Source organism: Cynocephalus volans, chromosome 5 (genome assembly GCF_027409185.1).
Source record: "Cynocephalus volans isolate mCynVol1 chromosome 5, mCynVol1.pri, whole genome shotgun sequence".
Lineage (NCBI taxonomy): Eukaryota > Metazoa > Chordata > Mammalia > Dermoptera > Cynocephalidae > Cynocephalus > Cynocephalus volans.
Genome location: NC_084464.1, coordinates 160726345 through 160739858, shown reverse-complemented (window position 1 = coordinate 160739858; position 13514 = coordinate 160726345). Strand labels below are relative to the sequence as shown.

At 33.3% G+C, this 13514-nt stretch overlaps 1 protein-coding gene across 8 annotated transcripts in view; it reads right to left on the bottom strand.

Moving 5' to 3' along the window:
• Positions 1 to 13514, bottom strand: part of QKI (QKI, KH domain containing RNA binding) — a 184555-nt gene that overhangs the window by 72099 nt on the left and 98942 nt on the right. For all 8 annotated transcript variants that reach the window (XR_010023630.1, XM_063097379.1, XM_063097380.1 and 5 more), the window contains exon 4: positions 10896 to 11039. Coding sequence is in view for 7 of the 8 variants with exons in the window: in XM_063097379.1 (XP_062953449.1) it covers positions 10896 to 11039 (144 nt within the window). In the remaining variant the exon portion in view is untranslated. The remainder of the gene's footprint in view (positions 1 to 10895; positions 11040 to 13514) is intronic.

Genomic DNA, 13514 nt, shown 5'->3' with positions numbered 1-13514 from the left:
CCGTAATTAAAACAACATATTGAAGGCCTCAGGAATCTGAAGAAGGTATAGTTCAGGCTCATGGAACTGAGATTTAAATAACCGGATTAATTGTTTTTATGAAGAGAATATTGTTAGTATATACTTGAAGGCAACAGATTCAGACTTGTAAGATAAAAACACTATATATAACTAGAGAAATAAATCCCGCCTAGTTACTGCATAATGTATTTTGTGATTTAGGAAACAAAAGGAATTAAAAGTAAACTGATTATCAAAATCAAGAAACATTTGAAATAAAAATGGTATTATTTCCAGAGTAAACAAGTTCCCTAGGTAAAATATTACTTGACTCTACTAATAAATGACGTGTTTTCATCTCAAAACCCTTATTAATTTTGCAGTGGAATTAGGATACTGCTTTCTGAAAAAAATGAGTATGATTTCTCTAATAATGTTAAGGCTTCCTCTGAGTTTGTATCCTTGTTGGTAAAACAGGGACTCCTACTCCGTAAGGTTTTGAAACCCAAATTTGAATGGGAAGAATTTGAATTGATTAACTAAACATTTTATTATATTTAAATTATGCAAATTATTGGACACATTCAAATATTTCAAATTATTAGTAAAATTAGAACCACGTTATTACAAAGAGTGAAGGTACAATCTTTACTCAGATTTATGAACCTTAAAAATCAGCAGATGCAAAAACATGATATTTATTACATCTAATTACAAAAGTTTAGATCAAGCAAAATGTCTATGCCTCTCTAGTCCCCACCCACAAGCCCCTCAAGCCATGACTAGATCCTTTGCTATATAACATTAAACAAAACAGGCACAAAACCATTAAAATACACAAAACTCTTTTTAAAAACTCTTCTTTTTTAAAAAAGAACTTATTCTGTCTTTCCAAAACAGAACTTATTCTACAGGATAAGGCAAGAAACATTCATACTGAAATAATAAGAGAAAAATTCCGAGCTTTAGCTGCAAATTTATTCTTTAAATGATAATATAAATGGAATCATATTCCCCATAAAAAATATGAAACTAGGGATTGTGTATCAGTTCAAGATATTAACCTAAAGATTAAAATAAAGCGTTTTTATTACAAAAATATCTATATCAAACAGCTTAATATAAAAACTGACCTAAAATAATAGTTATAAGAACCGAGATAATTATTTTACTCATATATTTTGTAATTAAAGGGCTTGTTTTTCAAAGCCTATTAGATTAGCAAAGATTAAGAAGTTTGATAATACCCAAGTTTTGAGACAACACTGGGACACAGGCATTTTCATACAATAGCGGCAGGACTCCAAATTGGTACAAATTTTCTGTAAGGCAACCTAGAAATTATATGAATTAAGTATTAAAATTTAAAGTGTAATTCTAGTTCAAGAGATTTATCCTACAAGTATGTATCTATGCACAGAGGTAAATTACTCTGCTTGGCAAATTTATGCAGCATCTCTTCACTAAAGAGAAGGGAAATGTGTACTGCTGGATATGATGCTGTTGTATGTTTAAGGAAATGTCTTTACTGGTAATAAAAAGGTCTAAGGAACCTCCACAGAGGTGACTGAGGTGGAGTGGAGGATAAGATCAATGAAGGTGAAGCAATAAAAGAAATAAGAGGACAAGGAATTGGGAAGGATTATTTTCATAAACGATATCTTAGAAGGAAAAAAATTCCAGCTTTTTTCCTCTTGTGCTATTTTTAAATCCACACCAGTCAGGCATTTAAATTTAACCCCACTGTTTCAAAACAATCCATCGGCAAGGTTACCAATGACCACTGCTTGACAAATCCAATGGTTAATTCCCCTGTTCTTATAAACAAACAATCTTCAGCAACACAAATGACCATTCATTCCTCCTTGAGAATTTCTTCATTTGACCTCCAGAACTTATTACTTATTTTCCTCCAACCTCAGAGGCTCCTCCTCTGTGGTCTCCCTTGCTGGATTCTTCTTCTTCCTAACTGCTGTAAGGTAAAACCAGGCTTCTTGGTCTTTTCTTCTACATGTATATCCAATTTCTTGTTGATATATCCATTCTCATGGCTCTAAAAACTTCTTATATGATGAATACAAATTTTATATATTCTAGTCCCATCTTTTCACTTAATTCCTGATTGTTATAACCAAATGCCCATTCAACATTTGGTATCTCGACTTTTACACTTCCAAACCCAATTTCTTGACTTTCCTCCTAAACCTGCTTCTCCATCAGTGTAAACAAGACAACTCCAATTGCTTGACGTCATCACATATCATAAATAATCATAATTCCTGTCAGCTTTACCTTCAAAATAATGACCCTTTGAAATAAAAATTAGACAATAACATTCCTATCCTCAAATTCCTCCAATATCTTCTCATCTCAGACTAAAATCCAGTTATCTTTATTACGATCTACAGGCCTCCTCTCCTTGGTGACTTGTCGTCCCACCACTCTTCACCTTACTCATTAAGCTCTTCACTAGTCCCCTTGATATTCTTCGAACATACCTGAGGGCCACCCCACTTTCTGTTCTCTTTGCTTAGAAAACACTTAGGATATCCGAATGATTGCACCACATTCCAATTAGGTTTTTTCTCAAATGTCACCCTCTCAGAGGCATTCTCTAGTCATTCCATAAGAAATAGTATTTCTGTATTTCCCTAACTCACAGTTCTCTATCCCCTTATCCTACTTTATTTTTCTTTGCAGTACTTTACTACAACCCAATATAGCCTGTATTTGGTTTTTCTTATTGTCACTAACACAATCCCTTGCCTCCGCCCCCTTTATCCAACTAGAACGTAAGCTTCATGATGGCAGCCACTTTGTTGATTAGCATAATTGATCTTTTCTGCATCCTCAACTGTTGACACAGTGTCTAAGCTACATTAAGCATGCAATAAACATTTGTTGAATGAACTAGAAAGGCCCAGAGGTGAGAAGATGATTGAAGGTTCATGAAACTTACATAAATAAAGAATCACTCAATCTGTGGGTATGATGTGGAATGTGTGCCCACATGAGTGTATGCTTTGGGTATAGAGAAGAGTGAGAAATGAAGCTTGAAAAGTAAAGTGTCGTACATCACGAAGGAACTTACACGCCATGCGAAGGAATGCTATACTCTTCTCAGAGTAAAAGAGAACCACAAAGAGGTTTTTAAGCACAGAAAAGTACAAACAGACTGCAATGTAAAGATAGGTTTGAGGAGCTCAAGAGTAGAATTCTATCAGGGACATCAGTTGTGGAGTTCCTAGATAGATGTGGCTTGAATGAGGGTAAAGAAAATGGGGGTTAAAGGTGAGCAAATCTGAGAGATACAGAAACTAACTTCACTGAACTTGGTGTTTTTTTTTTTTTTGGACCGCAGTAACAGAAACTCCAAAGTGCATAATAGAATACTGAAGAGACAGTAAAGGCATAACTGAAAAATCCAAACACAAAAGGCCTATAATTTCTATCAATGCACATGGCAATAAGCATCTGCTACTGCAATGGTCAACAGAACAAAAACCTGAGCACCACTATTCTCAAGGTAAATTCTGAGACATAAAAACCACAGAAAAGCTTCAAAAAGTCTTCATGCAAAACAGGAGTAAATTAGAAAGATCCTACTGTCAGTTTTCTGGAATGGCAATCCAAAGTTAAACAAAACATAACACTAATAAGAAATGTGTTCTCTTTCCTGCTGTGATTCTGATACCCCTCAGTCAAATCCCATTGAGTCAGTTGGCAACAATTGTTCTTGGCAATTCTCAATTCAATGAGGGCATCCTAAGCAACACATTTCAAAATAATTGCTAGTCTGTATCATTCCCATTAAAACTTTTACATGAACAGCAAGAAAAGCAGCAGAACCTCCTAAATTCACTTATATGTGATTCTTATCAAAAGACCAAAATTGTCCAATATTTTTAATCTAAAAATATTTCGGCAATGGTAAACTAAAGAGCCTTTTAAAAATTCTTTATAGGGTTCAAACCAATTTACCCCAAAAATACTAACAATGAGTTGGCAAGGAACTATTATTTCCTTATATTTTCTCCAGTCTTGAATTGATACAATCATTTCATAATCAGTACTTGGAAAGAATAACACGTATACCTATACAACTGCAAAACAGTATTACTTAGACAATGTCAAATAGAAGTAGCAAACTTTTATGGAGCAAGTATGTGCTAGGTATTATGTTTAAGTATTCTCCATGTATCATCTCATTTAAACCTCACAATAACTATATGGGGGGTTAATGATGTTCCAATCCTATAGAGGAGGAAATGGAGACAGGAAAAAGCCATAAAGTTTCAATTCAAATCCAGAAATCAGCTCTCACACACCATGGATCCTGTCTCCCAACAACCAGTATATCTAAGTAAAAATCCAAATTAATTGATACTTCTGGAAAATTCTGTCATCTTATATATTTCAATAGTAAAGATGAAGCAAGACTTACTGACTTAACGCTATTACAAAACTCAACCATTCATTTATTTTTCAAATATTTATTATGTTGTTATTACGTGCTAGGCACGTGCCAGGTGCTAGAAATAAAAATGGTAAGCAAAACAAGACATTATAGCTGACTGGGAAAACACAAAAATAAGAAGATACTAAAAATATAGGGTGATGTGTGCTACGACCAAGGGAATGAGTGTACTCTGGAAGAACATATGTTGTGGATGGGAATTATGGGCCTTAAAAAGTCAACTATGCTGCCCTGGCATTCTCATAAGAATGACTAAAATCAAATTAAGATAACTAATATCATGCTACTGAATACATACATCAAACTATGAAGACTGATTCTACAACTATTTCTAGAAGGAAAAAAAAACAACAAAACAAAGAAATCAACTTGAAGATATAACAGGATATAACCAGTGGGTAATTAAAAATAAGAACTCACAAACTAGGTATTCCGACCAAAAAAAAAAAAGACAGGAAAGGAAAGAAAAAAATGGTTATCATGACCATTTTGTGTCTTAGTACCATACAAAAAAAGAGTTTAAAGAAAATTCATACAAAATCAGGTATTAGGTTTTTGGGTGCCTTAGATTGTTTTAGGTATGATCATTCATTTCATGGAATAGAGCAGGCACCATATTTAGTATCAATTCAAATGACAGTTTTTTACTCCTGCCAGCTATTGCCATCCCTAAGCCAGACGACCACAACACACTGGACAAATATTAAGTTTAAAACTGATTTATCTTGGCTACCAACAATATCAGTAACAGCAACTCCCTTGCAGTTGCCAGCAATTAACCTGAAGCCTGAATTTTCCACTTCAGCTTATATTTCATTACAATTAATACTATTTAAGAGACCAGGTGAAAATGGTTTAGTAATTTGAGTCAAGAAAGTTCTAATGATTAAGAAAAGCAAATACTTTAAACCAGTTGTTGTCACAATACACTCTACCTAATTTGGCAATGTATTATAGGTGAAAAATACTAACAAAACGGATGGCTGAGTCTCCACTATCTTGTCACTGCACCAACTGGAACAAAAGTTTCTTCAGGCACAAAGGTAGGGGAAGAGAATACTGGAGGCTGTTGTACTGCCGACTAAATGCTTCGGCCTGGAAATAACATCATTTTTACTCACAACCATCATAAGTGCAGGAAAATGAGGAAGAGTAATATAAGATAAATCAAAAAGCTAGTAGAAAAATCCATATTATCTTTTAATTCTATTTTTCCATGAACTTTTTGAAGTACCCCTGTATTTATGTATGCCTAGGAGAGGTGAGAAATACAAATGTGCATGAAAAGTCTGTCATAAATACACGGAGATTGAAATATAGCTTTTCCTAAATGAGAGGGAATTGTTCAGAACCGTTTCATCATATAGTCCCCTACTGAAAAGCACCTTTTAGGGGGTATCTCTAGACCAGGGGTCATTAACTTGAACTGCAAGTCCCTTAATCAGAGGACTCAGGGATGAAGGGTCTTAGGGGTTCATAAATGCTTTGAAATTAATGAAAACTTTATCAAGTTACTTATGTCCATTATTCTGGGTACAGAAACTATAGGTTTCAATAGATTTTCAAAAGCCAAACCAAAAGTTGGGAATCACTGCTCTTCATTTCCTCATAAATGTACTGTGTAAACTTTTAAACTCTCTCTCTTTCCCAATAACCTAGGCCTGAAATCTCAGAATTATCTTGAATTCTCTCCTGTTTGGTTGCTATACCTAATTCCACAAAACTGCCAAGTTCTGCAGCTCTCTCCCATCTCTCTCTTTCTCCCCCTTACTGCGGCCATTATCTCTTACCTTATAAATTACTTAGTCTAAATTACATACCTTATTACCAGTAAACTCTCTCTAAAGCCACAACTCTGTCTGTTTTGCATCCTGTTCAAAAACATTTAACTTTCACAGAAAAAATGTTCAAACTCTTTTGACTAATATGAAGAGCTCTAAATAAGTTGGCCTCAATCTGCCTTTCCAAATATTTCTCCCATTATAAGCCTTCATATTTCCTATAGTCCAGGAAGCTGAATTAATTGTGGCTCTCTAAACATACTCTATAGTTGAACAATATCATACCTTTTCCTATATTTCAAAACCTAGTTCTTTCCTTCTACCTTTTTAAGATAATCTCTGAAGCAAAAAGTATTCTAACACTAGCAAAACGTCTGTACCTCTCTTGTAAGCACTTAAAATTTTCTTTTTACTTTACATAAATAGCAATATATATAAAGTAGTCAACCATCTATCAAGTTTTCAGGAATAGGAATGAATTAACTAAAAAGCTGGGTATGGAGTTTTTGTTCATGAAAATAAGAAGAGAAATTACAAGTAACATCAAGATCAGTAACCCAGGTAGGAAAGGAAAGAGAAAGAAAAACAATTTGCCCAATCTTAAGAGTGGGAATGTGGGCTGCATGTGAATGCATGGTTTCATGAACACAGTAGAATTAATAAGGGTAACATGCTGACATTATATTATACACTGATATCAACTTCAGATAAATTGAAGTATTAAATAAAATAAAAACCTAAAAAAAATATGAGAAAAAAACCCTGCTTGTTTTCAAGTAGGAAAACCATAAAAGCAACAGAAAAAAATCATAAAGGAAAAGCTTAACGGCGTCAACAAAAAGTTTTAAACATCTGCGTGATTAAAAATAATAAATAAAAAGCCTATCATAAATTCAGAAATATTAAGCATACATATCTGTCATGCCTTTAATACACAGAACTCCTACAAGCCTAATAAGAAAAATGCTGACAGTCAAGATATGAAATTAATTCAGAGGCAATACAAATATGAGTTATTAAGATGGGCAAGTCTGATGTTCAAGTTTCCTAAAAGTTCCCAATTCAACAAGTAGATATCAGCTTAAAATTTACTAAAATAGAAAATGGATTTTCAAATTATAATACCTATAGACAGACAAAAGTAAACTAAAATGGGCACTCAATATGATGTTGGTTCAAGTATAAATCCATGCTTAAAAATGCACCTTTATTCCCAGTAAATTTATTTCTGGAAATTTATTTTAAAATGTTCAGAAAGGCAGTCCAATGTTTCCTACCAAAGATATTATCTGCAACACTGTTAATAAGTGTGAAAAGTGAAAAATAAATGTCCAACAATGAATGATTAATAACAGTACATCCACACCATTATGAAATGTAAGACATGCGGCCAGGGAAAAAAAGAAGTATAACTACTAAATGACATGGAAAAATGCCAAACATACCTTGTTAATTAAGAAATAAAAGATTATTCTTTATTTTAAAAGTGTACTTAGAAGACAAGCTGGTAGTATTAACACTGCTAATCATCATTGGATAGTAAAAGTCAGGTGACTAATTTTCTTTAAACTTTTCTGTATTTTTTATATTTTCTACAAAGAACAGATATTTAATATAAACTAAAAGTTTAAAAAGCACTTGAATGCATCTATTAGGTTTTGTTTTCAAGTAGAATTAGGCAATGAGTAGACTAATAGGTTAGAGATAGAATATGGCTGAACTAGGTTCCCATTATATGGAACTCTCCTAACTTCACTGACAAGAGGAACAGTAATTATCACCAACTACACATCAAAATATTTCTCAACAAGAAGTACAGCAGTGAGATATATAATGTGTAATAAACTGAAATCTACTCAGAATCAGAAAAATGGCTAATAGGTACTGAGAGCAAGCCTTTCCTTTCCTGTGAAAAACCTTACCCTTCATTCTAGAATATGAAGTTGTTACTTTCACACCCATGGACTAGCATCTGATTCAGGATAAAGTTGTTGTGTTACATATAAATGTCCCACAGATCTCTCAGAACCACTATAAAAAAGGGTCTTTGGAACTGGCGACTTTGTGTGTCAGAAGTAGACAGTCTTACTAGATGCGTGAAATGTCCACACACTAAATGTTATACTCTGACGAATTTTTTAAAGGGAAAAAGGTTTACTCAGTTCTTCATTTGTTCGTATAAATATCATTTTGTATAAAAGCCCAAATAAAAAATTACTTTTTTCCTGCGTAAGCCTACAAAAGAATAACTATTACATAGACAGTACTGACCAATTATGAAGAAGCCTCAAGTACAATGAAGCTTCTGTTTGATTTAAACTTCTGTTTATCTTGGTACCATCATCATAAATGTATAATAATGTTCAACTTAATTGAAACAAATTCCTTGATACAGTATCCATGTTACAATAAACATATTGAATAAAATGAATGGAAGTAAATCACTGCAAGGTTAAATCACTATATAGAACCCATAACTTGAAGTATTTTTATTCTAGAATTTGTAATTCTAAGGAAGTATTATTACTTCAGGTTGAATAATTCCAAGAAGTACAACTTAAATTGTTGTTACCTATTTAATAATGATATTAAAAATACTTCATACAGGAGATTTATCATAAAAAGTGGTTTCCTTTAAAATATAAACTGTATTAATTTTTTTAAAAGCTTGTTATTTTTTATCTACTGCCACCTTTTCATATTCAAAGATAAACAATCTTTAAGACAAAAGGATCATTAGAGGTCATTTGCTCCAACTCTCTCATTTTGTAAATGAGGGAACAGAGAAGTTAGAACTACCTTTCTGATGGACACACAGCTAGTTACTAAAACAGCTTCTAATTCAATGCTCTTTCCCAGGTTAATACCTCTGAGAACTAAAATAGCTTACAGCATAATCAGAATAATATAATAGGTCAGCAAGAGTTTCAATTATTACACACTAATCTATTTGCTATATTAGGTGAACTCATTTGCTTTGCATGAGCTGAATATTTTTTGGATACACTTAGCAATAAAAGTCCAATGTTAAATAACTTTTTCTGATTGTGGGACTAACAGCCCAGTATGCTTACACAGACCCCCTCTTCTATAGCTTTTCAATACCACACAATTATTAATGAAAAGGAAGAAGATTACAGGGTTTAACAGTACACAAATATAGATTTTAGTTTATATTTAACGTGCTTATTTATATCCCTTATAAGACCTACCAACAGAATTTACACAAAATCCTTTTCTTCCAGGGAGTTTTTTTTGTTTTGTTTTGTTCAGTGGCTGGCTGGTATGGGGATCCGAACCCTTGACCTTGGTGTTAGAAGGCTGTCTAATCAACTGAGCTAACTGGCCAGCCCTAAGAAGTCAATTTTGTCAAGTTCATGAAAAATGTTTATATTTGTGAATTTACTTGTAGAATAGGCTTTCAGGATAATAAAGAACAGACTATCTGGCAAATAAGAAACAGCAGATGCCGTTTTCATTTACGTAAATGCCAATACATTTTTGTTGGACACAATACTAACAATACTCCCAGATTCCCAGTTTTTCTAGTAGTAAGTTAGGGTCCACATTTCCATATATTTTACTAAGATAATAAAAAACTATTATAATAATGCATCAGAAAACCAATTAATTTATTTTTCATTTCCTGTCAAAAGAGATAATACTGTGGTAATAGTCCAATCACCATTTCTCAAGCTTCTAAAGGGCTGTGTAGCAAGGAGGAGCAGACCCAGTGGGGAGTGTGGTGGGTAGAGGGCAGAGATGGGTAAGAGAGAGACAGAAGAAAGGAAGCATGAGAACACAAGGTTTCCAGATAATTTGTTATGAGATGCACCCTTCCCAAACCACTTTCTATGTCTTTTCTAAGATCCCTAAATATGAACTCTAATCATTTTTATTGTCTCAGAAATAACAGTAAAATGTCAAAAGTGCTCAGAATGGTACATTGTACGTTAGTAAAAATTAGCTATGATTTTTATTAAAATAGTATCTTATTATGGGAAAGTTTCCCCATGGAACATTAATCTTTCTATTAGAGACAATGATATGCCAGGAGAGTAGTGGGCACCCATTAACAACTCAAATAACGTGTTCCTACTAACACAGCTCACCCAACATAAATACGAGGGTACTTCAAAAAAGTTCATGGAAAGATCTGTATTATCTTTTAATTTTATTTTTACACAAACTTTTTGAAGTACTCTCATATTAGCTGTACAGACTTCTATGCACTCATTAGCTGCTTACAATAAATACCTGCTCTTCTTCTCCTCTCCAAAAAGAGAGCTTCCATCACCCTACTGATGTTGTGTCTATATTCTTCCCTTATAATAGAAAGATTCAAAAGTTGACTACTACTTTTGAAAGGTAGGTCAATAATTGAGTATGCTCCTCCTCCCACAATGCTTCCTTCACAAAAATAAACAAGCTTTCCCAGTTAAGGATTTGAGTAATGTCTATGTTTGTGTATTATACTACATTTAATGAATTACAAATTATTTTCATATCTTGTGGTTAAATAAAACTTTTAACAAACAATAACCCATTCTTTATTAATATAAACATTATAATAATTTACAATTAAGCTGAAAAGGGGGGCTGAGGCCCAAATCTAATATTCAGAAATTATTACTTACTGCTGGTACCAGTAATTTCTTCACTTCTTCAACTGCTCTCTTCAGTTTGATTTCTGCTCTGTTCTGAGCATCTTCCACAGTGATTAGTACATGTAAATCTTCATTAAGATGCTCCCAATTGGGCTTGCCTCTATTTTGCTCCTCCTAAAAAGTATACAAAGTATATTACTATAAATTTTTCTCTTTAAAGAGAAATTACACTTTCATAATACTAACCTGTTGCCAACTACTTAAGTTATGTTTATTTTATTTTTCTATGATGACACTACAAACCTTTTGAATTATTTTCCTTCCCTCCTCTACAAAAAACCCTGGCTGTGAGACTACTTGACCAAATGATAATTAATTCAACAAATATTTGTCGAACACCTACTATGCACCAGGCATGGAGCCAGATGGCCAAGAATACAACAGTGATGAGTCAACCATAATCCCTGTGGTGCTCCTATGTACTGAAAAACTTACATATGATGTCACCCTTAAATTATCATGAAAAACACTGAGAAGCATGTTATTATTTCTGTATTTTACTTATGAGTAAAGAGAAGATCAGTAAGGTTAAATTACTTCTCAAAGTCACACAGCTAATAAACTGTCAATTTAGGAGCTGAATCAGTCTTCATTCTCAAATTCAGTGATCTGCTTTTAATAACATTGGTTGTATTCAGCATAAGGAAAGTATTTTGCAAATGGACACTACTGTGTAACAGAAGTGCTACTTGTGTTAAGTATTTCAGGTATGGAGTAATTATGGAAACACCTCATTTTAATCACAAGAAGTGTAAGAATAGCTTTAACTATATTGCCATTAGCATGTACTTTAAAAAAATGGATTGTAAGGTCACTCTTTAATAATATCAAGTCATAAATACGTATCATTTCTTTGTTTTCTAATCACCTAGAAAGGAATATCCCCCTGTTGAAAACTTTGTCAAGCTACAGAGAGGTTTAGAAGTAGAGTTGACCACATTTCTCTTTCACCTAAGATATAATAATTTAAGAATTTCAGAGCGGCTTCTTGTTTGAATTTTTAGAGGTAATATATAAATACATGTAGAAATAATTTATAACATATAAATTAAAATTTTTAAATTATTGAAAAAATAAAATATAAACTTATAAATAAATAACATAAGTGGTATACACATAATATACACATAATAAATAGTACCTGTTGTTGGATCTTTATCTTAAAGGTCACCGTTTTTACTAAATTGTGAAATTCCGATTAAAGAAAATAAAGCTGGTATAATAAAACAGGTTTCTACTACAACTCACATGTTTAAAGCTTAGACAATAAGTATAGAAATAAGTTCTAATAAGTATCTAAAGTATATATATCTGCTTTACTTTCATTTAGCATCTTTAGTAGTATGAAAATACATCCACATGTTGTAAGGGAATATGAGATATCAGACAAAGCACATAATCCTATCACTGGCCATCTATGTTTCCAAAAAGTGAACTGAGTCAGCACAGTGTCCTCCCAATGGCACTATGGGATATACAGTGCCTAGTAAACTACTAGCTCAAACACTTGACTGTTTTAACACCAGATCACAACACATTCCTTTTGATGATGTCATATCTTTGCAAAGCTAGGTTTTCTGCGGTTGCTATAACAGCAACTCCATGCAAAAACCAACATTGAACAAGAGGGTGGCAGTGTCCAATCTGATTCTAAGGTTTGAGAATCTGAACAGTGCACAAGAAAACAGATGCCATTATTAAATAATGTGGTTATGTACAAATAAAATTAATCATAAATTTTTTCAATTTAATATGTTTTGATATAAATACAAAGGTACCTCAAAAAAAAGTTCATGGAAAGGTTCATATCTTTTAATTCGACTTTTCTACAAACTTTCTGAAGTACCTTAAGTTGTTTGGGAAATAAATATTTGATAAATAGAACTATAAGCTATTTTCTTTCACCTAGGGGGCACCATGAAAAGCTAACTGAGAAACTAAGGAGTCAATGAATTCAGATATTGGGAACCTCAGGGTTATTGGTATGGCAAATAATATAAAGTGTGTATAAATACCTCTACTGTGGCAAGAAAAATCAATTTTTAAATCCAAATTTTAATTACGGTCAAAAAAGCTGACAACATTTTCCTACCAAAATTTGTATTTTTATCTTTTTTTGGTAGACAGACCTATGAATTTGGTGAACCAGAAAGTGTGCTTATTTGCCTAAATCTGTATATATAAATAGGGTTCTATTTCCAGCTGAGATGAAGTAACGGGAACCAGATTCACTCTCCCGATTATAACAACCAAGAAACAGGCAAAATATACAAAACAACAATTTCAAGCCACTGGACATCAGGCAAGTAAAGACAATGATGGCAACGAGATGAGAAAAATGAGGTAAGCCTATGACTGCCCCAACACACTGGCTTGACAGTCCCCAGGACAACTTCCTGAGTTGAGGAGACTAAGGTGAGAGTCCAGAGAAACTAAAGCAGCTAGATTCACAGGTTAAAAGTCCTGAAGAGAGCTGCACACAAAGAACTCCAGAGAATTGCAAAGGGCCCACTCAAGCATTTGGCTGAACACTGACCAGTGTATGCTTGGGAGGAAACTCCAGAGGCTCGAGAAAAAACCACCCCCAAA